At 48.5% G+C, this 22889-nt stretch overlaps 1 protein-coding gene across 7 annotated transcripts in view; it reads left to right on the top strand.

Annotated features, from left to right (window-relative positions):
• Positions 1–22889, top strand: part of LOC116942218 (uncharacterized) — a 66314-nt gene that overhangs the window by 41261 nt on the left and 2164 nt on the right. For 6 of the 7 annotated variants that reach the window (XM_076066798.1, XM_076066796.1, XM_076066799.1 and 3 more), the window contains 7 exons: positions 7243–7395; positions 8783–8917; positions 9485–9646; positions 11751–11840; positions 16398–16481; positions 20337–20461; positions 21898–22006. In XM_076066798.1, coding sequence (XP_075922913.1) covers positions 7243–7395; positions 8783–8917; positions 9485–9646; positions 11751–11840; positions 16398–16481; positions 20337–20461; positions 21898–22006 — 858 coding nt within the window. The remainder of the gene's footprint in view (positions 1–7242; positions 7396–8782; positions 8918–9484; positions 9647–11750; positions 11841–16397; positions 16482–20336; positions 20462–21897; positions 22007–22889) is intronic. The other variant, XM_076066797.1, reaches the window with a different exon arrangement.

Raw genomic sequence — 22889 nt, 5'->3', positions numbered from 1 at the left:
ACCGTATTTGCAAGCGCCCAAGCTGGAGTTATAATCCACGTGAAATATGTTACAAACATAGGGAACTGTACGTTATTCTACTGTATGGCCTTCTTCTTCCAAGCAAAAAAAAGCCCCACCTATCCCCATGATCCTCTCTTGAGCTTCTCCCTTCAAGCTCCTGCCAAACCAAATCCCCCCCCCCACTCACCCACCCCCCACTCACCCACTCATCCATGCAAGACCCATTCAACCTCTCCCACCAAAAAAAAACCTGCCTTTCCCGCTCAGTGTGTCTATTCTTATCCTCCGGCTCAAACTCAACCACCACCACCACCTCCCCACCCACCTTGTTTTTTGATTACCACACTATCGTTTGGCAACTGCAAAGGAGAGACCTTGGAACGGCGGCGGCCCTCTGTCTCTTGTCTGCCGGTGGATTCGCTGCATCCCCCTTGCTCGTTGTTCACCTATCTTATGCTCCTGCGCCTCTGTTCCGTGTTCACCGATTACAGGTATTGTGTATCACGTGCGCGTGTGTGTGTTGTTTTTTTGTCGTCTTCGCATCGTTCATAAGTCACGAGCGCCAGGCAGTTATTTTTTTTGGAACGCCGAGTCTGCAATTGTTTTTCTTTGGTCGTACGTTTGTCTCCGGCGTTGAAGACACAAAGACGGACGCCAGGTAGATGGTGCAGCCGGCAAAGTGGAGTTGTCAAAATGTAAAACCCAGGTGAGCAGTCTGCCGTGCGTGTACAAGTCGGGGTGCTGTCGTGTCTGTTAACTTTAGTTCGCGTGAGTGTCAAGGTGCCCGCCAGGAGGGGGAAATTTAGACTCCCAACTCTTCCCATCTGTTGTGGGATAGAGTGTTGCCCCCTCGCACGCGTGAGTTTTTTTCCCCCCCCACATGTAAATGCTCATTTATTGGCTAAAAAACACCTCTTATATGGAGGACTGTAGAGCTTGGGAAATTGTTGGTGCCAGCTCATCGCTCGCACCTCTCAGTCGTTCTATGTGTCTCACTTCGAGAGCAAGAGAATGCTGTGTGCATTTCAAGTTGAAATAGTTTTATTATTATCGCAGGATCGTGAGAGATGGCGGCAGCTTGAGGAGGCTTTTATCCAGCAGTGGCTTGACCTTGGCTGATGATGACCTTTAGATTATAAATGTATAATTCCCTTTTGTTACGGTTTTACCAAATTGTAAATGAGCCCTGTTGGTGGAAGTTATATATCACAGTGATGCGTTTGGTGGCAATAATTAATGGGCTGTCATGTAGTGCCCTCTTTGTCGAGAATAATACCAGCAGCCTTACCTCACGATAAACAAAGAATTCGTTTTTGGTCACTTAGACTACGATTTACACATACAGTATTACACATGCAACCACAGAAATATAGATGCTGTGATTATACTGGTAGGAACGAAGTTGTAAACAGAATGTACCAGCCTGCAATAGATGAATGTGTCCGTCCGTCCGTCCCCTTTCAATACTTTTAACGAAGTGAAATCTCGTGCTGTTCGGGTGTAAAAATATAATTGCGCAAAATTCCAATGTTCCTACCAGCCCACCCTGCAGGGACCTGTTACATACCTGTGACTTTTGTTGACATAATCATTATACTGTATATTAACCAATGAATATGAGCCATGGGAAATTATTGAAGACCTTAACAAAGAAGGGTGCAAAGTTGGGTTAAAAATTATAATTACGAAACAAGTTCAATCACAAACTCCCGTATTGTTGGAAGGAAATAACTGGAGTGTGATTATTGATTTGATCATGAAAAGCAACATATGGATATGCCTAAATATATATTTTGTTATGAATCAATATTTCGATTTTTGACATGTGGATCAGAAACATGTGCTAAAAAGCACACAAAGAAGTGTGGAGAGATGCTTCCTGAGAATTGCACTCAAAAGATAAAATTAGGATCAGAGAACAAACACAAAATACATGAAGGATATCACACGGTGTTGGGTGTAATGGAAAATATGTGGGCATGAGCAGGACACGTCATGAGAAGGGAAGATGGCCATTGGGTGAGACGTGTAAAAGGATAACAGCCAAAGGAGAGAACATTCCAGAGAGGATAACCACCACAGATACGGAGCGCTAGAGATCGGCTCAGATGGATTACGGCATCGTAACATTGCGAGCGGTGGCTGTGGCGTGGGAAGGCTTATTTTCAGCGTGAGAGTGATCATGACCGTTGATTTTGTTAGTGATTATAAATATGCACTGTCGTGAGTAATTGGTCTAGATTGTAACAATGTTATAATTGAAAAAGTCTATGCTTTTAACTAAAACAAATAAACAAACATTTTTGGACCATCTAACATGTCGGGGGTTGAACCTTTGTATCTTGGACCTTTGGCCTATGAAAGTTTATATTCAGATGTTTTGAAAGTTTTTGAAATCGAACATGATATCATGTTTTCATAACTTTTAAACCAGAAATATTTTAATTGGGCCTTCCAAAAATTACAGCCCCTACAACAACTATGAGTAAGTCGCCTAAAAAGCTAGAGTGTCACATGTATTCAGCCTGTGTTTGCAACCATTCTTCATGTATTTAGAGACAAGATGCACACTAAACTAAACTTTTTTTTATTTTCTCAGGTAGAGCCCACTGAGCTATACAGCTCTTTTTCAGAAGTGACCTGGCCACAAATGATAGCTCAACGAAGTGGCTTATCACGTGGAAATTGATCTCAGCCACATACTCTAAACACATGTTGATTCCAAATGTGGAGGGGAAAAATGGAGAGACAAGCAAACTCCAAATATACAGCAGGCGTCAGGGTCGGGATCGAACCCACGACCTACTGTATACCAGGCGAGGTAGTTTACATCTCCTAGCCACCGTGATGATGATGAGAGAGACCGCAAACTCCAAACATACAGCAGGCGTCATGGTCGGGATCGAACCCACGACCTCCTGTATACCAGACGAGGTAGTTAACATCGGGCCACCATGATATATGGACAGAAGGTGCTGCAGTCCGTTATACGCCCCCTTGAGAGAAAAAGCCCTGTACAGTTCTGCCCGTTAATCACTTTGCACAACGGTGTCGTGACAGTGAGCTGTATTGTGCAATGTGTTACGTGATAACCCGCATTAATAAGATATGCTAGCAAATTTGAAAGAGGGCATTTCAACAGGTGCTCAGATCGTGAACATACTTTATACTGCACAGTAAATCCTAGACTGCAATTTCACCTGGCAAGATCAAAGCATGCACTTGTCACCTTGTGAGGGGGGGGGGGGCAGTGCTTGCTACCTTGTTAACAAGAGGGCAATGCAGTCACATCTATTGCTGTACTGTACTCTTCTGCAACGTCTATGCTCCACACCTTGATTAACTCCCACTGACCAGCATGGCGATGTCTCGTCACATGCCCCTTACTCTCTGCATGGGCATGGCAAAGGGGGAAACGTATCTGTTAGTGGATGGAGTAATGGGCTGATCATGTACTTTATATATGTGTGTGTGTAGAGATATTCTCCAGAATACGCCAGGTCTCCTGACGTTCAAATGAGTTCTGATTGCATTTTTTCGGGTAGTTTTGGCAGTACAGAGCCAGTCATGGAAAGTCCACATTCCTATGGCAGGGACTAGAGGATATTTATTTATTTTGTTGTAGGACGACGTTCATCGACTCCAAATGCTGTTGATGTTGATTGACGAATTTTTCCAGATGAGAACCCATTGGGACTCCAGGAGGGGGGGGGGGGGGGTGTGAATCTTTCGCGACGGCTACTTGGGTCACACGGGGGCTAAACGATTTTGGGAAAATATCTAATTGCGATTTTTCTGACAGACATTATGATTGCGATTTGATTTGCGATTACATTTTTTTAAGTCAAGCTTCAGCTCAATATTCACTGTGTAATAGATTTAAAACATGTGATGGAGCATTACCACGTGATACCATCAAAATATGAACTGCTCTATATGTTCTAATGCAAGGATGAGAACTTAAAATATATTAATTGCTTCCAACATATTATAAAAAATAAATAGAACAATCAAAAATAGAACATTTGTTAAGTTAAATAAATTAAGTTATAATAAATAAAACAAATCCAATAAGAAAGTAATAGGACTTTTCAAATCACAAAAAAACGCAGCATTTGCGATTTGCTAATCGCATTGTTTCAAATTGCGATTAATCGATTTGAAATCGATTAATTGTTCAGCCCGAGTCAACAAGTGGCCGTAGTGGAACGAAGGAAGGGGTGCTGAGAGTTGACCATCTCCAGGGTTTCGAACCCGTACATTTTTTGTTGTTGCTGGCGGGCAGTGCTTGGTAAAAAGGGCTTCCAGCTGCGATTCCGGCCATGGGCAGCAGAATGGCGCGATCTGCGGAATTCTGCTGCGGGAATGCAGTACGCCCTGTCCTGTGCGCTGATAGAGCCACGTGATTGCGATACCTCCGCTTCGTCGGCTGCTGTGTACTCATTGTTTCGGGATGGTGCTTTGTCTGTGATGTGATCATAATTTGCATAATTGACTTGTGTACTCAGTGTTGCATCAGCTGCGTACACTTTTGTAAAGCTAATAATGTCCGTGACCACAAGCAATAACTTGTGAGGTGTCTTTAACTGAAGCATGCGGATTTCTTTCTTTTACCAACACGTGAGTCAGGGTTAATAACTTGTTTTAAAAATATTTGCACTAATTCTAATTTAAACAGTACGGATTGTGGTTTTACATTTACCTTCATTTTTCTGTCGGGAATCAAATCCAGGCCCTTCTCGCTGTGAGGCGCGAGTGTTACCCACTTGTGGACAGCCTACCACCCTCAGTACTAGCTAATCCAAGACGAAATCAACTTGGAAGGTCACCGAGGCGGTAATTAACGCTGCTTTCCATCGCTAATGCCCGCTGAAGATATTTGTCGTGACGGTTGAGATGCCTCGAACTGAGCGTTCCCAAGGGATTACTGCTGCACATTGACCTGACCTCCAGCACGATTAACGGCATCCCAGTTTTACCGAGAGGCCACGCGATTTGGGTGAGTCCAAGACACTCTAAAAAACGGAACCGTCAGACCGGTCCACACTTATCTGGGAAACTTTTTAAATCCCATGGCGGTTCATCCGTCTGGTTGGGAAAGAGTTCAGGGGTTGTACGTGGACGTCCCTTTTGTCAACCCAACGCTGGATGAGGCCCTTACCATGCCGCGCAAGTCATTGGGGTAATTTTCTCCATACTTCACCACACCGGTCAGCCTCGGTTGCTGAAGCTGCGGAGCATAGACCTGGGAGCATAGAAGAATGGTTTAACGATGGATTTTACTGCACTACCTCTGCCGACGACTGCCCCATAACCACGGAGCCACCTGTTTGTTCAAGGTGGTCACCTATCCAGGCACTTTTCCAGGCTCACCCTGCTTAGCTTCTAACACAGTGCATTTGTGGATGTACACCACTGCATGGTGTGGTGTGCCGGCTCCTAAAAAGGATAACAACCCGAACCTCGTGATACCTCGGGGCTCTCGGCAAGCTGCTCGTTTTACAGATGTCCATTTGTTTCAAAGCTGTACACACTGGCGACTATTAGAAAACGTTAATTTTTTTACGTGGAAATTAATTTCTAATAATTTTAAGTGGCCAGGAGAGAAGAAAAAACAGTTACGGCTGGGACAAAATAGTTGGAATGGATTCTTTGTGATACGGACATTTATTGTTGGCGTTCTGATACAACAACAGGAAACAACAACAACAAAAACGTCGGTTGGCAGTGAGGATATAAAACGTAGTTGCTCATGGTCTGTTTTTCACACTGAGCAAATGTGGGCCATACTTCCACATTAGCTGGGGGGCAGGGACCCCTGTGCAAGGCTCCCTTGTGTCCCGAATTGGCTGTCCCTCCTCTCCCAATCTTTCTGCAGAATCAGATACGCCCCCCGCGCCCGCCCCCCCGCCCCCCCCATGATAATTGGACGTGAGAACAACGCCGAACAAGCCCAACATTGTTTGGACGTGAAATCCAATAACCTTTTGACGTTACAGATTCCCAGGGCCATTAGTCGGAAGAGACCCTCCGGTTTTGTGGCAGCGCCCCATAAATGACAAATTCATTTTAATTCGAGAAGTGCAGAAGCACGTGCACTTGCTGCAACGTCCTGCAAGATGGCGGGGTTGCTAACACGTGTCATCTACAATCGCTCGTTGCATTGTTTTGTCTTTAAATACCTTCCCCCCCCGCCCCGCCCCGCGCCCTTTCCACCTCCTGCAAGTGAGGCTCAATCCTCATTTGCCCGAGCAACGTTGCTGTGTCGAGCACATCTTTTGCAAGTGCCTTTGAAGCAGAGGGATTAATGCACGTTAATAAATGAAATGGGGTTTTATTAAAATTATAACAAAGAGAATGTTATACTTAATCAACTTAAGCGGGGTTTGTGGTCTATTAGACATGCAACGATGCATTGGATAACTGATTAAAATTGATCATCATAATCGTATTTTGTAAGAATTAATTGTATTTTTTATTCACGTCTTATGCAATAGGCTCGCATTACCTCTGTAATCACTACAGGCACTAATCACCTCAGTAGTAATACAAAAAATATAAATATTTATGAACCGGATTGAGACCAAGTCATTGAATCAGGAAGGGGTGAATCATTCCATGCCCACCGGTTATGAGGCAAGAGCTGTCCACCCACTCTGGGTTACCCGGCTGTGTCGATTTATCATCCTACACCCTGCTGATGAGACCGAGGTGAAGTTGTAAACTGTTCCTACAGGTACCACAGAAAACGCATCGATCTGTGAGCGCCCGTTGCCCAATGAATTCGGTGTTATTAAAATTCACCGATTTACGTACACCCCATATTTGAAATATACCGTATACACACAAAGGTCTCCCATATACGTAGCCTATAATAGACGTTGGAGCACGTGCTGTTAGCAAGCACCTATGAAGGCCGGCACGGCACACAAGGGGGTGGGTGGCCAGCACCACGCCCGGCCGCCTTTGTCTTCCGAGTGGCGATATTTACACACCGCACCAGGGACTCGTTTGAGGCTTAGTCGACCTAGCGGAGGCCCAGGCCCGGTTCAGATAATCGTCACCGGTGTTGCCCTTGAGCGGCGATTCGAACTCGGGTCACCGGGTTCACAGCGCAGCGCGCTAACCGCTACACTACCGCTCCCCACGCGCATGCACACACACGCAAACATTTAACGCAGTTGGCTCACATTAACGTTGACCGCTCGTCTGGCGTCGGCGCGGCCGCGCGGCGCGAAGGGTGCGCTGGAGCGGCTGTCCGAGGGGCGCCTCGGCGTGGAGGGGCGGCTCCGCAACGCCGAGCGGGTCGCCGCCACGCTGCAGCGGGACAAGGAGGAGCTGGAGCAGCGGGGGCGCCAGCAACAGCGCACCATCGAGCGCCTGCACCAAGAGGTGGGGAGCCGTGCCGGCGAGAGACGTAGCTGGGACTCGCCGGCGGGGCGGGGGCCCTGAACGCCGGGGCCCTGAACGCATTCGCATGCTCGTTCGCGTTTGCGGCGCTTAACCGGGTGGCTCTCGTACAGGGACGTAGCGGTCACTGTATCACGCGCTTTCGGATGCGTTTCTGCAGCCCTCTGGAGCGCTCTTCCTTCCGATATTAGGAAGCCACTGGAGCTATGCACTTTTAAATCATCTCGATTGAATAACTCATTTCTTTAGAGCTACTTTTCTGTGTTTAGTTTGTTGTCCTTACACCGCACCTGCGATTGCACGGTTGGTTACGTACGGTGCGAAAGAAGTTCAACATGCATAAGTAGAGGTCATGACCTCTCACACGACTATCTGAGCTGGAGATAGACAACGTAAATATACACGCGTCACTAAACTCTGTTTTATTATACCAGACAAGGCCCACTGAGCTCTTTTCAGAAGCAACCTGGCCACAAATGATAGCTCAACAAAATGGATTATCACGTGGAAATTCGTAGCAGACAAATACTCTACTGGAAGGCCTTACAGTGACATAATGGAAACATTACCCTTGCCACAACAAACATCCATCTCTCTACATTATAGTTTACCTCTCAATACTTCCAGAATGGTTTACATAGTCGATCAAAAATCAGTTTTCTTGACACCTCGATCGACCTCTTGAGCTGCTTCTCACAATCTCCGGCATTCTGCCTCCCGACACTTTTGATAAAGAAGTACACACAGGAAGGCCTACGGTTAAGGCCTCGGTGTCCAGCTTCAGTCTGAAGACTACAATGGCAGACTCAGGGCCCTTATGCATAACCCACATCTTTCAGGTGCTCATGACAGATTGGGTATTCTATTGTCGTCTATCTTATTGACTTTACCATATCTACGGTTTGACCACGTGCAGACAGTTTGTCAATCCGCTGCTGGATGAGGACCTCCCCATGGCATACTGTGCGTGTGTTTATATAAGGGAGGAGTGGGAGCGAAGCGGTCAGCGCACCACGCTACGAACCAGACATTGTGGGCGGTTCACGTCCTGACCACGGCGAGCGTCGGTGGCGAATATCGGAACAGATTCCTGGGTCTCCCCTAGGTAAATTTGACCTTAAGTAAGTCCCTGGTGCAGTGTGTAAACATTGGCACTGGGGAGGCAAAGGCAGTTGGGCATATTGTTGGCCACACCCGGCCTCTCATGGTGCTCGCAAACCGCACGTGCCCCAGCAGCCAGTGCAGGCTACGGCGTGATGATATCTGCTTGCACGTGTGCGTGCTTGTAAGCGCGAGCGAGCGTGCGTGCGTGCGTGCGTGCGTGTAACTCGCGGTTCCTGCTGGCGGCCTTGGTGGCGGCGGTGCTTAGCTGCAGGCAGCGCGGCAGGAGGCGTCTCGAGCCTCGGGTTCGGCGGAGCTCGCGGGGTCGCGCGGCGGGAGCGGGGACGTCCCCGGGTCGGAGATGGAGCGAGCGCTGCAGCAAAAATCGAGGCTCCAGGAGATGGTGAGTGTGCACCCAGTCCGCGTGTGGAGGGGAGTGCACCGAGCGCACGCGCCAGTGCCAAGGCTTCGGCCTGTTTGGCCGCCCTGGTCCGCGGCGGCGGCTGGTGGCACTGAGTTTTCTAGATTGAAAACTAATTTCTTTAGAGCTGCTTTTTGTGTTCAGTTTGTTGTCCTTCCCCACCACACCTCCGATGAGCATGATTGTCTATGTACTGTAGGAAAGAAGTTCAACGTACATACAGTTGCTGGGCGGGGAGATCACACCGGCGACCTCTGGATTGCAAGTCAAGTGCGCTAATCATTATGCCGCGGCAGCGTCCCCGCGTTTGTCAAATCACCGATTTTAATATCCGCTGCTGAATTGTGGGCCTCTTCATCCTTTGCGTGACAATGGGGTTATTTGATCAGGCAAGTAAACCAGGGGCAAAGCCCCCCCCGCCCCCCAGAGAACTGCAGCATTGAGCGGGAGGGAAACGTCGATTGCCGTGACGCGACGGCATCGCTTGCGTTCGTATCCCTCGAGTTGTAACGTTGCGTGGGGGGGGGGGGGGCTGTCCGGTGGGTCCAGGTGGAGAACCTCACCGTGGAGTTGGAGGACCAGACGGCCGAGCGGGAGACGCTGGCGCTGCAGACTCGCCGGCTGGAGCGGCGCGTCGGGGAGCTGGAGGCTGAGCTGGAAACCGCCATGGCGGAGCGCGACGCCACGTTCAAGCAGCACAAGCAGCTAGAGGTGAGCTGCTCCTGGACGTGAACCGCCGCCGAGTGAGCGGCCCCTGGGCGCGAGCCGCCCCGGGAGCCTCGCTCCGTTCCCCGTGTTGTTATTGTTGTTGTCACCGTTATCACCGCCGCGCAGGGTTTCACGGTCGCGCCGTACAACGCCCTCCGAGGCGTTTTTGGGTTGTGCCGCGTGTTGTTCGGTCGGCATGGTGTCCGACGTTCTGGTCCACGTGCTGGGCAGCTTCTTCAGGAACTGAGTTGAGCAGCTCGTGTTCTCTCTCTCGTGCCGAACAACACGCGGCGCCACCTGAAACCGGTGAGCTTCTTTGATCATTCACTTTTTCATCCAATCCACTTAACATTATTTTTGTGTTACTCTTTGGTTTTGCACGGTTGATACAGTGAGCAGCGTGCAATATTATATATACAAAAAAGATTATGTGCCAACCCTACTAATAATTTTAGTAAGCTACAGCCTTTTGTCAGTCCACTGCTGGATCAAGGCCTCTCCCCCCATACCTTATTAGCCATGGGTTTTTTTTGCCATATTTCACTACGCTGGTTGGGGAATGGCGGGCCCAGTTCGTGTATCACTCGCCACTGATGTTAGCCGTGGCTACGAATCAGACTCGAGCCACCAGGTTGGATAGCGCAGTGTGCGGCTTACTGTAGCACTGTCTCTACCCCCACCTCTCAACCCTCCGAATGTCTGATGCAAATTTGACTTAAAATGTTGGCACACAATGACCCGCCCTTGTGAGTGATGCTAATGGGATTTATTGGATCCACAAGTAGAGTAAACAGATGGGAACATTGCGCCCACACTAAGGCACACCACGTGTTTGTTGTTGTTCCCGGAGCACATTATCATCGGGGTGTTGAGGCTATAGGGTGGCTTTCGGGTCAGCATGCGGTTGCTTGAAAGCCATCCGTGTACTGAGAAAAAACGCGTTGCTTCAATGTTTCAGTCGCTCAAAGTAGTTCGATCAAAATGTTTTTCTTTCTTCTTCCTCGTATGAACTCGGATCGACGTTCGACTCGAAGGCTCTCACATTGCCTCCTGCCTAATTTCCGATGCAACGTGCACCAAATCGTTGAATCGGAACGCTCACAGCTCACGGCCCCTTGTCAGTGCGCTGCAGAATGAAGGTCCCCTCGACTCGCTGTCAGTCATGAGGCTTGTTCGGCCAAACCTCGCCACACTCGTACGGCTGGGTGGGTGAAGGTGGTTGCCCAAGAGCAATGCAGATGTCACTCACCGCTGGATGTTAGCCTTAGGCGGGAATCGAACTCTCGATCGCCGTGTTCGTTAATTCGCACGCTAACCACCGTACCAGCGCTCCGCGCTAAACATCTTATTGCCGACACGCACATGCAGAAATCCTGGTGCAGATTCAGCAACGCAGCACCCACACGTGGCTGCGAGTTGATTTTTTTTATATCCCGTGAGACAACGTTTGCTCACACGTTGTGCAACCAATTTTTGACACCCGAAGATCGCATCGCTCTCCGCTGAAACAGAAGAGCGCGTAAGGCACACGTTTTTTGTGGCACGCGACAGCCGCGTGCATCACCTTCGACGGATGAGGTGTAAAAATTTAATTTCGCGGATTGCACCGGGCAGTTGTATAGAGGCGGTTGTCATGAGGCGGTAATCCGTGGTCAGTCCACTGCTGAAAAAAGGAAAAATATATTATTGGCAACGTTTCGGGTAATGGGCCTTCTTCATGGCACATTCCGTTTTACGTGCAACGAAGGAGGGCCCTAGGCTTCTCCCCGCACTGACCAGTCTGGGGAATTAAAATCAACCCCCATGACCCACACACACGATCGAGCAGTGCTACTATGATGCTGCTTTCGTAGTTACGTGACGATTTTGGTCCCTCGGCTGTGAAGGGCCCCTGCCACAGAAATGTAGAATTTCCACCACTACTGGCTCAGGGCTTTAAACGGACATTAGCAACATCCCCCGATTGATCGCACGGAGCAACGATGTCTTTTCACGTCGAAATCTTTGACTGAAGCGGGAAAGTGTGCCGTTAACCCAGTGTTCTACGTAAAAACAAAAGCATCCTGCATTTTAATTGCGCTTTTAAGAACGACTCTGCTCTTGACAGGATCGCAACAAGGAGCTGGAGATGGAGTATGCCGAGCAGTGTGAGAACCTGGACCTCATGATGAAAAAGGCGAATCGCCTCCGTGAGCAGGTTACTCTCCACCGCGCTTCACCAGTGCCGACACGCGCACACACGCACAGAGAGGGAAGACCGCTGCGCTGCATCGCCAACGGTGAACGAATTGCAGTTGCCGGTCAACGAGAAGAACCAGTTGCACAGTCAAGATCGTCGAGATACATGGGCACGCATCGTGGTGCACGGTTAGTCGATTGGCAGGTCACGCGTGCGGCGGGGTAAAGTTGTGAGCACCGCCACCTCTTCCGAGAAGTCTGGACAACGTGCAAGAGGAGGCCCAAACACCCGTTAGTTAGTGGGAGTTCCAAGCCCGCACTGTTACCTGTCAGAGTGCATGCCTGTGTCTATAGCGCCACGGTGGCGAGATGTTAATTACCTCGCCTGGTATACAGGAGGTTGAAGTTTGTATCTTCTCCCCGTGGATGCGTGAATTTTTCTCCGGGTCCTCCGGCTTTTCCCTCCACATTTAGCAACGTGCTTTTTGAGTATTTGGCTGCAATAAAATTCCACATGACAAGCCACTTTGTTGAGCGAGCATTTGTTGCCAGATCGCTTCTGAAAAAGAGTTTCATAGCTCAGTGGGTCTTACGTGGCAAATTTAAAAAAGGTTTAGTTTAGGTATCATGCTGCATGCCTATAGACCAACAACTTGGACGTGGTGGTATTGATGGATTGCACAGAGCTCAGGCTAACAAGAGATACCCACTGTAATATTTGCTGCGTGAAGATTTAGCGTTTTCACCCTGCGTCAGTGAGCATTCCCCCATGCACTGCAGTTTCATCTTGCTTACAAAAACACTCCAAATTCCCCAAGGTGTTGAGACTCTTGAGCACTAAGAGAGTCACAAGCCTCCTGCGCCTCCTGGGTATGGATCACTTTAAAAACGGGTTGGATCTCCCGCAGCCAGATCTTTTCTGGACCACACTTCGATCCATAACTCTCCCACGTACAGCTAACTCCGTGGTGTCTTATAGCTCGCTCGGTGCTGTCCTTTAGCAGGCCCCAAAGACATTCATGTAATTTTTAGCGGTCGTCTTCGGGAAAAAGACAACCGCTTGTGTTGCGATCGAAACGTCGTAGTTTTTTGTTATTTTCTTTGAACCTATCTACGTGACTTTACCGAAAGACCCAAGCATATGAATTCCTGCAGTCACGAGAGCTTTAAGTCAAGATTCATGAGGAAATTGTTGCCCTTCCCCTGCACCGCCGTTGAGCACGGTTGGCTACGTGCAGAGCGAAAGAAGTTTCAACGTACATACGTGCATAAAGCCCAGCGATTGTAAAGCGTTAACAGTGAAGTCTGGCTCGCGCTAAGCAAGGGCTGCTCGTGCTGTCAAGGCTTTAACAACAGCCGTTGTCAATCATCAATCAATCTAACATTTATTATAATGCGCCATTATCAGCAATAAGCTGCAACGGGAGCACGGATGGCATGGAAGTAAAAATGAAACTGAATTAAACTCACGCAGCCCAATGTAACATGGCATTTATCACAACCGATTACCGCTTTCGAGAAATAGCCCAAAGCAGTCATGTTGGGTTCATCGCTTATGCCGGTGTAATGCTTAATGTCCATCATCACTTAAACCCCGTGAGAATTATCGGTCATGTTTATGAGTGAAATATATTCCGGAATATTTTTGACTTATTGTAATTAAAATAAACTATAATTAAAACCGCTGAATATGGCAGTTGGGTCATTTAAAAATACCACGATGTAGTATGCCGAGGGCCATTTTTATAAGGTTTAAAAACGTCAAGTAAAAAACGTGGGGAATGATCTGTAGAGCCTAAGAAGCACTGAACCGATGTACAAAGTTGTTAGAACACTGACGGATGATCACTTTATAATAGATTCAACCTCGTTAAACTAAGCATCCGCGTCTGAAATCTGTTAAATTAAAATAAATAACCCACTCGCCCCCCCCCCCCCCCCGCCATGGTAGCTAGAATCAAATTATTTTTTTTAACTGCACATTTTGTAACTTTACAACCCACTGAGCAAGTTACACACACGTGTGTCTTATTTGCAGAGAGGGCCATCGTTCTTAGAGTTGTGTGTGGGTTTTATCCAAAGTGCAACTTAAAAAATAATTATCCATGTCTTTTAAACAAGAAGGTTCTATTATCATACCAGATGTTCACATTTTGCACTTCCTAATGAGACACAATTGAAAGTGTTAATCGTATTCATTTGGCTTTTTCGTGATGAAGCGGTTATTTTTCATGTGTTATTTTCGCTATTTACCACGCTTGCTTGAGGTTACCGTTGGCATTTCAAGTTGTCGCGCTCATAATCATCATGAATAGTATCGTCATCCATAATCCAGCCCCACTGCTGGTTGAAGGCCTGCCCAAGCCACCACGATCTCTCGTGGCCTTTCGTGATGCAACAATCCAACTAGCAGATAACAACACGAGCTCCTCCGATTAGCGCGGTTGGATACGTACGGTGCGAAAGAAGTTCAATATACATACGTGTACATACGTACGAGCTGATTCCATTGCTCCCATCGCTACGGTGATTGTGCTCTCGGGCGTGTGTTCACTTTTAGCTGCCACTCCATTACTTGAGCAAACCTCTCCTGGCCAAGCCCACTCGCTTTTTATAACATTCAATATGGTCAACATGTGGATTATATTTTAATCAGAATCAGAAGTTTTATCAGAATATGTATTTATACTGGAGGAATCCGATGCTCTTTTTCACGGATGTCCAGCAGGGGCTAGTCAGAACGTGACAACAACAAACAGTGCAAAAGCACGATAGAAGTGCAAAGTATATAAACATATCTACAAATCAAAGTAAACTATTTTTGTCTGACCAGGTAAAGCCCACTGAGCTATTAGCTTCTTTTTCAGAAGCGACCTGGCCACAAATGATAGCTCAACGAAGTGGCTTATCATGTTGAAATTTATAGCATCAATTAATTGAAATAATATAGACGCATGTTTCTAAATTTGGAGGGAAAAACCGGAGGACCTGGAGAAAAAAATCCACGCGACCATGGGGAGAACATGCAAACTCCAAATATACAGGCGTCGGGGGCGGGTATCGAACCCACGACCTCCTCCATACCAGGCGAGGTAGTTAACATCTGGCCACCCCGGGACCCCACGCACATTCTGCCCAGCGAATCGACACCAAAAAGTCTAAACATGAATTGGCAGAAATGAGATTTCCAGAAAACCAAAATGTGTACTGCACACACGAATTGGGCTGCACAAAGTTCAAAAGTTCAAATTCCAGCCATAGTCCATAATGCAGCAGGGGTGAGTGAAAACGGTCAACCCACCTGCTTAGGCAGCACCACCTGGTGGGAATCAAACGGTGAGTGTCCTTGCAAGCAAAAGATCCTCGCCACGTTTAATGGTAATTCAGTTTTACATAGGGTCCTTCGTGCCAATTGCATCTCACAACGCTGTACCAATAATTATATGGGTTGGCCACATACGGTGCGAAATAAGTTCAACATACGTACTTACATATGGATAGTCACAATTTATGTATGCATGCATGTCGAACTTCTCTCGCGCTTTACGTAGCCAACTGGCTAACTCCTATCCAAAAGTTATCACAGCAGAGGTACTGTTAACTACCTCGCCTGATATACAGGAGGTCGTGGGTTCGATCCTGACCCTGACGCCTGTATATTTGGAGTTTGTGTGTTCTTCCTCCAGGTGCCCCAGTTTTTCCCTCCACATTTAGAAACATGGCTGCTATAAATGTCCGCATGATAAGCCGCTTCTGAAAAGAGCTAAATAGCTCAGTGGGCTGGTAAAGTAAAAAAAAATCGTTTTAGTTTCAATTACTGCGCCAGCCCACCACCACATAGATACACGCATTATAAGTAGCATTGTTCTAGCTTTTATGTTTTATTTAATCATTCATCACTCTTGCAGTGTTTGCGGTTCCGATTATCTTGAGTGAACAATAATGTAAAGTTATTGACGTCATAATTTTTCATCGCAAGGTTGACTTTTAGGGAGCGTAAACATTTATATTTCTCGACAGCGCATAACTATTATTGCGGTATTATCTTTTGTCTTGTGCATGGTACATTACTACTGCTATTAAATTATAATTATCATCATTAATTTAAGTTAAATGTGACCCCGGTGGATAGCATTAAAGTATTACTGTGTTTTTTTAATGCTTTAAAACCTTTCACGTGACATCTCCATTCAGCTGTACACAACTCACCTCCTATTGAGGCGAAATAATCATTGAATCATGGGAAGTGATGGACAGCGGGTAATGAACGTGCCTGGCTGTTGTCTAAAGTGCCACCGCTCTCTGATGTGGTTTTAGGCTGTCCTACGTGTTGATGTCTGACATTTTTCCGTGTGAAAATCCTACACAGTAGCCAAAACACTATATTTCAACCCACCCAAAGTTCTCATAATTACCAATCATTTGCAAAATAGACCGCACGCAACTGAAGCTATACCGTTGGGGGTGGGGGGGGGGTTTGCTAAAAACTTCAGAGGTCGAGAAGCACCTGGTCTACAGCTCACCTGGGGTCGTGTCTAATGAGGTGCCCATTTCCTGCGCCGCTGTGTGCGAGCAGAAGGAGGAGCTGCGTGTGGAGCTGGAGCAGAAGTGCGTGGACATTGAAAGCCTGAAGAACGACAACGCGGCGCTGGAGAGACAGGTGACTTGTCACGCTCAGCCGATGCCTACAGACACACGTCTAGCCCTGGAGAGACAGGTGACTTGTCACGCTCAGCCGATGCCTACAGACACACGTCTAGCCCTGGAGAGACTGGTGACTTGTCACGCTCAGCTGATGCCTAGAGACACACGTCTAGCCCTGGAGAGACTGGTGACTTGTCACGCTCAGCCGATGCCTACAGACACACGTCTAGCCCTGGAGAGACAGGTGACTTGTCACGCTCAGCTGATGCCTACAGACACACGTCTAGCCCTAGAGAGACGGGTGACTTGTCACGCTCAGCCGATGCCTACAGACACACGTCTAGCCCTGGAGAGACAGGTGACTTGTCACGCTCAGCTGATGCCTAGAGACACACGTCTAGCCCTGGAGAGACTGGTGACTTGTCACGCTCAGCCGATGCCTACAGACACACGTCTAGCCCTGGAGAGACTGGTGACTTGTCACGCTCAGCTGATGCCTACAGACACACGTCTAGCCCTGGAGAGACTGGTGACTTGTCACGCTCAGCTGATGCCTACAGACACACGTCTAGCCCTGGAGAGACTGGTGACTTGTCACGCTCAGCTGATGCCTACAGACACACGTCTAGCCCTGGAGAGACAGGTGACTTGTCACGCTCAGCCGATGCCTACAGACACACGTCTAGCCCTGGAGAGACAGGTGACTTGTCACGCTCAGCCGATGCCTACAGACACACGTCTAGCCCTGGAGAGACTGGTGACTTGTCACGCTCAGCTGATGCCTAGAGACACACGTCTAGCCCTGGAGAGACTGGTGACTTGTCACGCTCAGCCGATGCCTACAGACACACGTCTAGCCCTGGAGAGACAGGTGACTTGTCACGCTCAGCTGATGCCTACAGACACACGTCTAGCCCTAGAGAGACGGGTGACTTGTCACGCTCAGCCGATACCTACAGACACACGTCTAGCCCTGGAGAGACAGGTGACTTGTCACGCTCAGCTGATGCCTAGAGACACACGTCTAGCCCTGGAGAGACTGGTGACTTGTCACGCTCAGCCGATGCCTACAGACACACGTCTAGCCCTGGAGAGACTGGTGACTTGTCACGCTCAGCTGATGCCTACAGACACACGTCTAGCCCTGGAGAGACTGGTGACTTGTCACGCTCAGCTGATGCCTACAGACACACGTCTAGCCCTGGAGAGACTGGTGACTTGTCACGCTCAGCTGATGCCTACAGACACACGTCTAGCCCTGGAGAGACAGGTGACTTGTCACGCTCAGCCGATGCCTACAGACACACGTCTAGCCCTGGAGAGACAGGTGACTTGTCACGCTCAGCCGATGCCTACAGACACACGTCTAGCCCTGGAGAGACTGGTGACTTGTCACGCTCAGCTGATGCCTAGAGACACACGTCTAGCCCTGGAGAGACTGGTGACTTGTCACGCTCAGCCGATGCCTACAGACACACGTCTAGCCCTGGAGAGACAGGTGACTTGTCACGCTCAGCTGATGCCTACAGACACACGTCTAGCCCTAGAGAGACGGGTGACTTGTCACGCTCAGCCGATGCCTACAGACACACGTCTAGCCCTGGAGAGACAGGTGACTTGTCACGCTCAGCTGATGCCTAGAGACACACGTCTAGCCCTGGAGAGACTGGTGACTTGTCACGCTCAGCCGATGCCTACAGACACACGTCTAGCCCTGGAGAGACTGGTGACTTGTCACGCTCAGCTGATGCCTACAGACACACGTCTAGCCCTGGAGAGACTGGTGACTTGTCACGCTCAGCTGATGCCTACAGACACACGTCTAGCCCTGGAGAGACTGGTGACTTGTCACGCTCAGCTGATGCCTACAGACACACGTCTAGCCCTGGAGAGACAGGTGACTTGTCACGCTCAGCCGATGCCTACAGACACACGTCTAGCCCTGGAGAGACAGGTGACTTGTCACGCTCAGCCGATGCCTACAGACACACGTCTAGCCCTGGAGAGACTGGTGACTTGTCACGCTCAGCTGATGCCTAGAGACACACGTCTAGCCCTGGAGAGACTGGTGACTTGTCACGCTCAGCCGATGCCTACAGACACACGTCTAGCCCTGGAGAGACGGGTGAATTGTCACGCTCAGCTGATGCCTACAGACACACGTCTAGCCCTGGAGAGGTCGCTGCAGAGCATTGCATTCTCTCTAAACCTACCCTAACCTTAACCCGAACTCTGACCTGCTCCCATTATTTGATGGTTTGGCTAATCGTCGAAAAAAAAACAGTCGCTGTATTGCGCGCTTTCAGATGTACTTCTGCGGCCGTCTGGAACGCCCTTCCTTCTGATATTAGGGAGCCGCTGGAGTTCTGCACTTTTTAATCTAGATTGAAAACTAATTTATTTTAGAACTGCTTTAGTTTGTTGTCCTTCCCTCGCACCTTCGCTTAGCACGGTTGGCTACTTACGGTGCAAAAGAAGTTCAACCTACATACGTAAGCATAACAATAACCATAGGGAGATCACTAAAAGCTTCCTAAATCTACCACAACTATTAACAATAAACCTACCATAACCCTAACCGTAACTCGAATCATAGCTCTAACCCTCGCCCATAACTCTAAACAAAACTATAACCTTTTTTCCATTGTGAGATATTTACACAGCACTGAAAGTCTCCTAAATCTACTGCAACTCTTACGACAGACCTACCGTCACCCTAATCAGAACTCGAACCGGAGCTCTAAACACACGCGGCTTCACAACTCTAAACATAATACATGCATGTGGCTCCGGGCCAGTACTACAATTGGCGAACAACTCGGAGGGTTGTACTTAGCAGACATTATTAATTAATGAGGATTAAATAATGTATTAATAATGTATGAATTTGCGTGCGTATGCACAGTTGATTTAGATAATTTTTTAAATAATCTCCGTGCATTGTGAGTTTGTGTGCGTGCGTGCGCGCGCGCGCTTATGATATACGCAACCTTTCACCAGTGCTACTCGCTAACAGCACTTTCCCCAAGAGTCTGTTAAAGGCTCCACGAGGGATCTCTGTCTTTTTAATACACGAGCACTTTTGTCTGCTGGTTTTCCAGTAAGAGGGAGGTCACGTCGAGTTTAGCTGCGCTGTGTTATGGGGTTCCCACCACCTAGGTTCAATTCCTGGCCGTGCACATCGCTGGCAGTCCATGTCCGAGCCAGCGCCGTGCATGTTTCCAAAGGTTAAAATTAAAAGTAATCGTGGTGTTTGTAAAGTTTTTATTCTCCGTTGGCAGGCCCGAGCCAGTGGTGGAAATTCCAGAGTCTCTCCGCGAGAGACAGCCCATTGTTGACTCGCACATCAATACATTGTGCCTCAGAATTCTAGATGTGTAAGTAGGTCTTACTGGATAAGACTTTCAGACATTTAAATACGCAACCGACGTAGTTAATACTTTGAATGGCAGTCGGCGTGTAACGTACACATGCCGTCAATTTTGTCAGTGCACTGCTGCATAAGAGTCTCCCCATGCCCTGTGGGTTGCAAGGCTCATTGCACCTTACTTCAGCGTGTTGCACAGTGTGCGTTGGTGAAGGCGAGGAGCATAGACGGGGTGGGAGGGGGGCGGTTATAGTACAGCACAACAATGGATTTTGATGCACCGCCCTCTGCTGCCCACTGCTACCCCCCTGCGGCAACCTATAACACCTGGTATGCACGGTAGCCAGCCATCCACGCACTGCCCAGGCTCTACAAACGCCGCTTTTTATGATCCTGAGATGGGAGCAACGTCGGCCGCATTTCCGAGCGATTCGCTCCGAGGCTTTGATGAAGCACGACGCTTGGGTGGGGGGGGGTGGTTATTCGTCTTCACCCCGTCCTCAGAATGATGACCTGCGGGGCCGGGTGTCCGAGCTCCAGAGCCTGGGCAGTCCGGACCAAGGGGCCCTCCTCTGCGAGCTGGAGGGACGCTTGCGTACCCTGGAGGCTCACCTGGAGGCCACTGAGAGGTACCTCCCGCTCTCTCCACGCGCACCTTTAACACGGCGCCATACACACAACAATAATAATTACATTTTATAAAGCGCTCTTAAACAATCGTACTCAGGGCGCTATGCATGAAAAGGCGGAAATAGTTTAACATCAACCAAGGAGAGAAGAGGTGAGAATGAATAAGTCAAGAGATAGAAAACCATTTCAGACGGATACATTTTCAGTCGACATTTGAATATTTTTAAAGTGTCTTGGAAGTCCTCGCCTCGAAGGGCAATGAGTTCCAGACTTTAGGTGCCGCAATTGCACAGGGATGATCACCCCCAAGTGTGAAGCCTAGAGACCGCGGTGACGGTGAGAAATGCACAATCTGAGGATCTTAATGATCCTGATGGAATATATGGGTGAAGGAGGTCATTAATGCAGGGATGAGCAAGTCCATTTAAGGTCTTGAATACCAGCAAGAGAGTCTTCCAAATTAATACGGGTACATGGAGCCATTGAAGGGACAAGAGCACAGGTTTCAAAGTTTATAAAATGGCTAAATTCATATCGAGTTGAGCCACCTCTTAGTGCACGTATCCTGTAAAAAAATCCCCATTATTCATCCTGTTCATCTGCTCTTCCTGTTATCTGTGTCCCTCAATCGATCGAGCGGCAAATCCATCCAAATAATCTGTGCTTACGTCCAGATCGTAATCCGACCAATACTTGACCCAGACGTGGACTCCCACAATTATGCCATTCATCCTGTTATCTCAGCAGGAGGAGTAACCCGGAAGTGGTGGCATATCCATCCTATTACCCACTATCATCTGCGTGTCTGTGCGTGGACAAGAGCAGGGAAATAGGCGGATAATGGGATCCGCCAATGCTTGCTCCTCGTGCCTGCATGAGATAAGAGCTGCGTGTTCATTGGTGAAATTAAAACATTTAAGTCCTTTTGGGAGATGGAGGCAACGAAGATTTAAAAGCCACTGACTCAAGCAAAGGAAGCCATAAGACAAAAGGTGTCTTCTTATCTCGGAGAGAGGTCGTTAATATCTCGCCTATCTGACGAGATGTTAACTACCTCGCCTGGTATGCACGAGGTTGTGGGTTCGATCCCAACCCTGACACCGGTATATGTGGAGTTAGCATGTCTCTCTCCCCGTGGTCGCGTGGATTTTTCTCGGGGTCCTCCGGTTTTTTTCCTACCCTCCCCATTTAGAATAAACATGCGTTTAGATTGTTTGGCTGCTATACATTTCCACGTGATGATAAGCCACTTTGGTGAGCTATCATTGGTGATAACCTGGTCACTTCTGAAAAAGAGCTATACAGCTCAGCGGGCCTTACTAGGTAAAATAAATAAGCATTAAAGACTATAATAATAAAATAAAGAACATATGCTTGCGCATGAACAGCAAGGAGATTGTCGATGGTGCCCGAAAGTTCCGCTTGTGCCCCACAGGGAGAAGGAGAAGCTGCAAGCGGAGGGCCGCAGGCTGGAGGAGAACGTGGTGGACGTGACGAGGCGGCTGCAATCGGAGCGCACGCAAACGAACAGCGAGAGGGAACAGGTGTGCGACGGGTGACCGGGACACGCTGTGGCAAGGGGAATCGTCGGCACTCTCACAAGGCCGGGGTCGCATTGAGGCGACGTGAATACTGTGGTCAGCACGCTGAGAGTTGCAGTCCAGAGGACCCGCAGTTCGATTCGATCTTCAGGCACAACGGTTGGCACAATGGTGGCAGAAATCTTAAAGCTCCCCCTACCGTCTCCTCTCTCCGGAGGGGCCCTCTTCCCACCCAGCGGTATACATTTGTACACCACAGTCGAACGGCAGGTTGCGAGTGGTGGGGTAAAGTGTGGGGACTCCGATGGTTTTTATCCGCGAAAACATGGACAGGTGGGCCAAACAATGCCCTCTTGATTGAGGGGCCTTCTAGCTTCCTCTTGTCGAGCCTCTTCCACCAGCACTAGTGTGAACAAGCAATTCCAGGACTGCACCTTTACCATGGATTTCATGTAATTGATGCTTCTGTTCAGTAATCATACAGGGGCGGTTAAGAGAAGGAGATGAATGGATATATTGGCTTGGAAGGCCATGTTCTTATGGAATATTGAAACTACTTTATAAGTAGTTTCAGTGAGGGAGGAGTCATCATGTCTGCTTTTGTATGGGCTAATCTTCCACAAATCAACTAGGAGAGACATTTCTAATTCTTGAATACAGGTGCAAACAGGGTGTAGAATTCGGTGGAAAACAATTGTGAATGTAATCGGAAAGAGGAATGTTAGACGGGTAGGGCAAATGGAGAGCTGGTTCCTGAGATTGGCACCGGAGTGGCGCTCAGAGTTTCGGCCACTTCGGGGGGAAATACCGCAAGGGCGAAGCTTGCGGTGTCGGTTGTCAACTTGGCAAATGTTTTGTGATCGAGCAGCTAAAGGAGGAAAGGAGC

The sequence above is a fragment of the Petromyzon marinus genome, chromosome 13 (genome assembly GCF_048934315.1).
Source record: "Petromyzon marinus isolate PM22_M1 ecotype Great Lakes invasive population chromosome 13, UKy_Petmar_22M1.pri1.0, whole genome shotgun sequence".
NCBI lineage: Eukaryota > Metazoa > Chordata > Hyperoartia > Petromyzontiformes > Petromyzontidae > Petromyzon > Petromyzon marinus.
The sequence above is the reverse complement of the archived record's forward strand: the minus strand, read 5'-3'. Positions and strand labels throughout refer to the sequence as shown.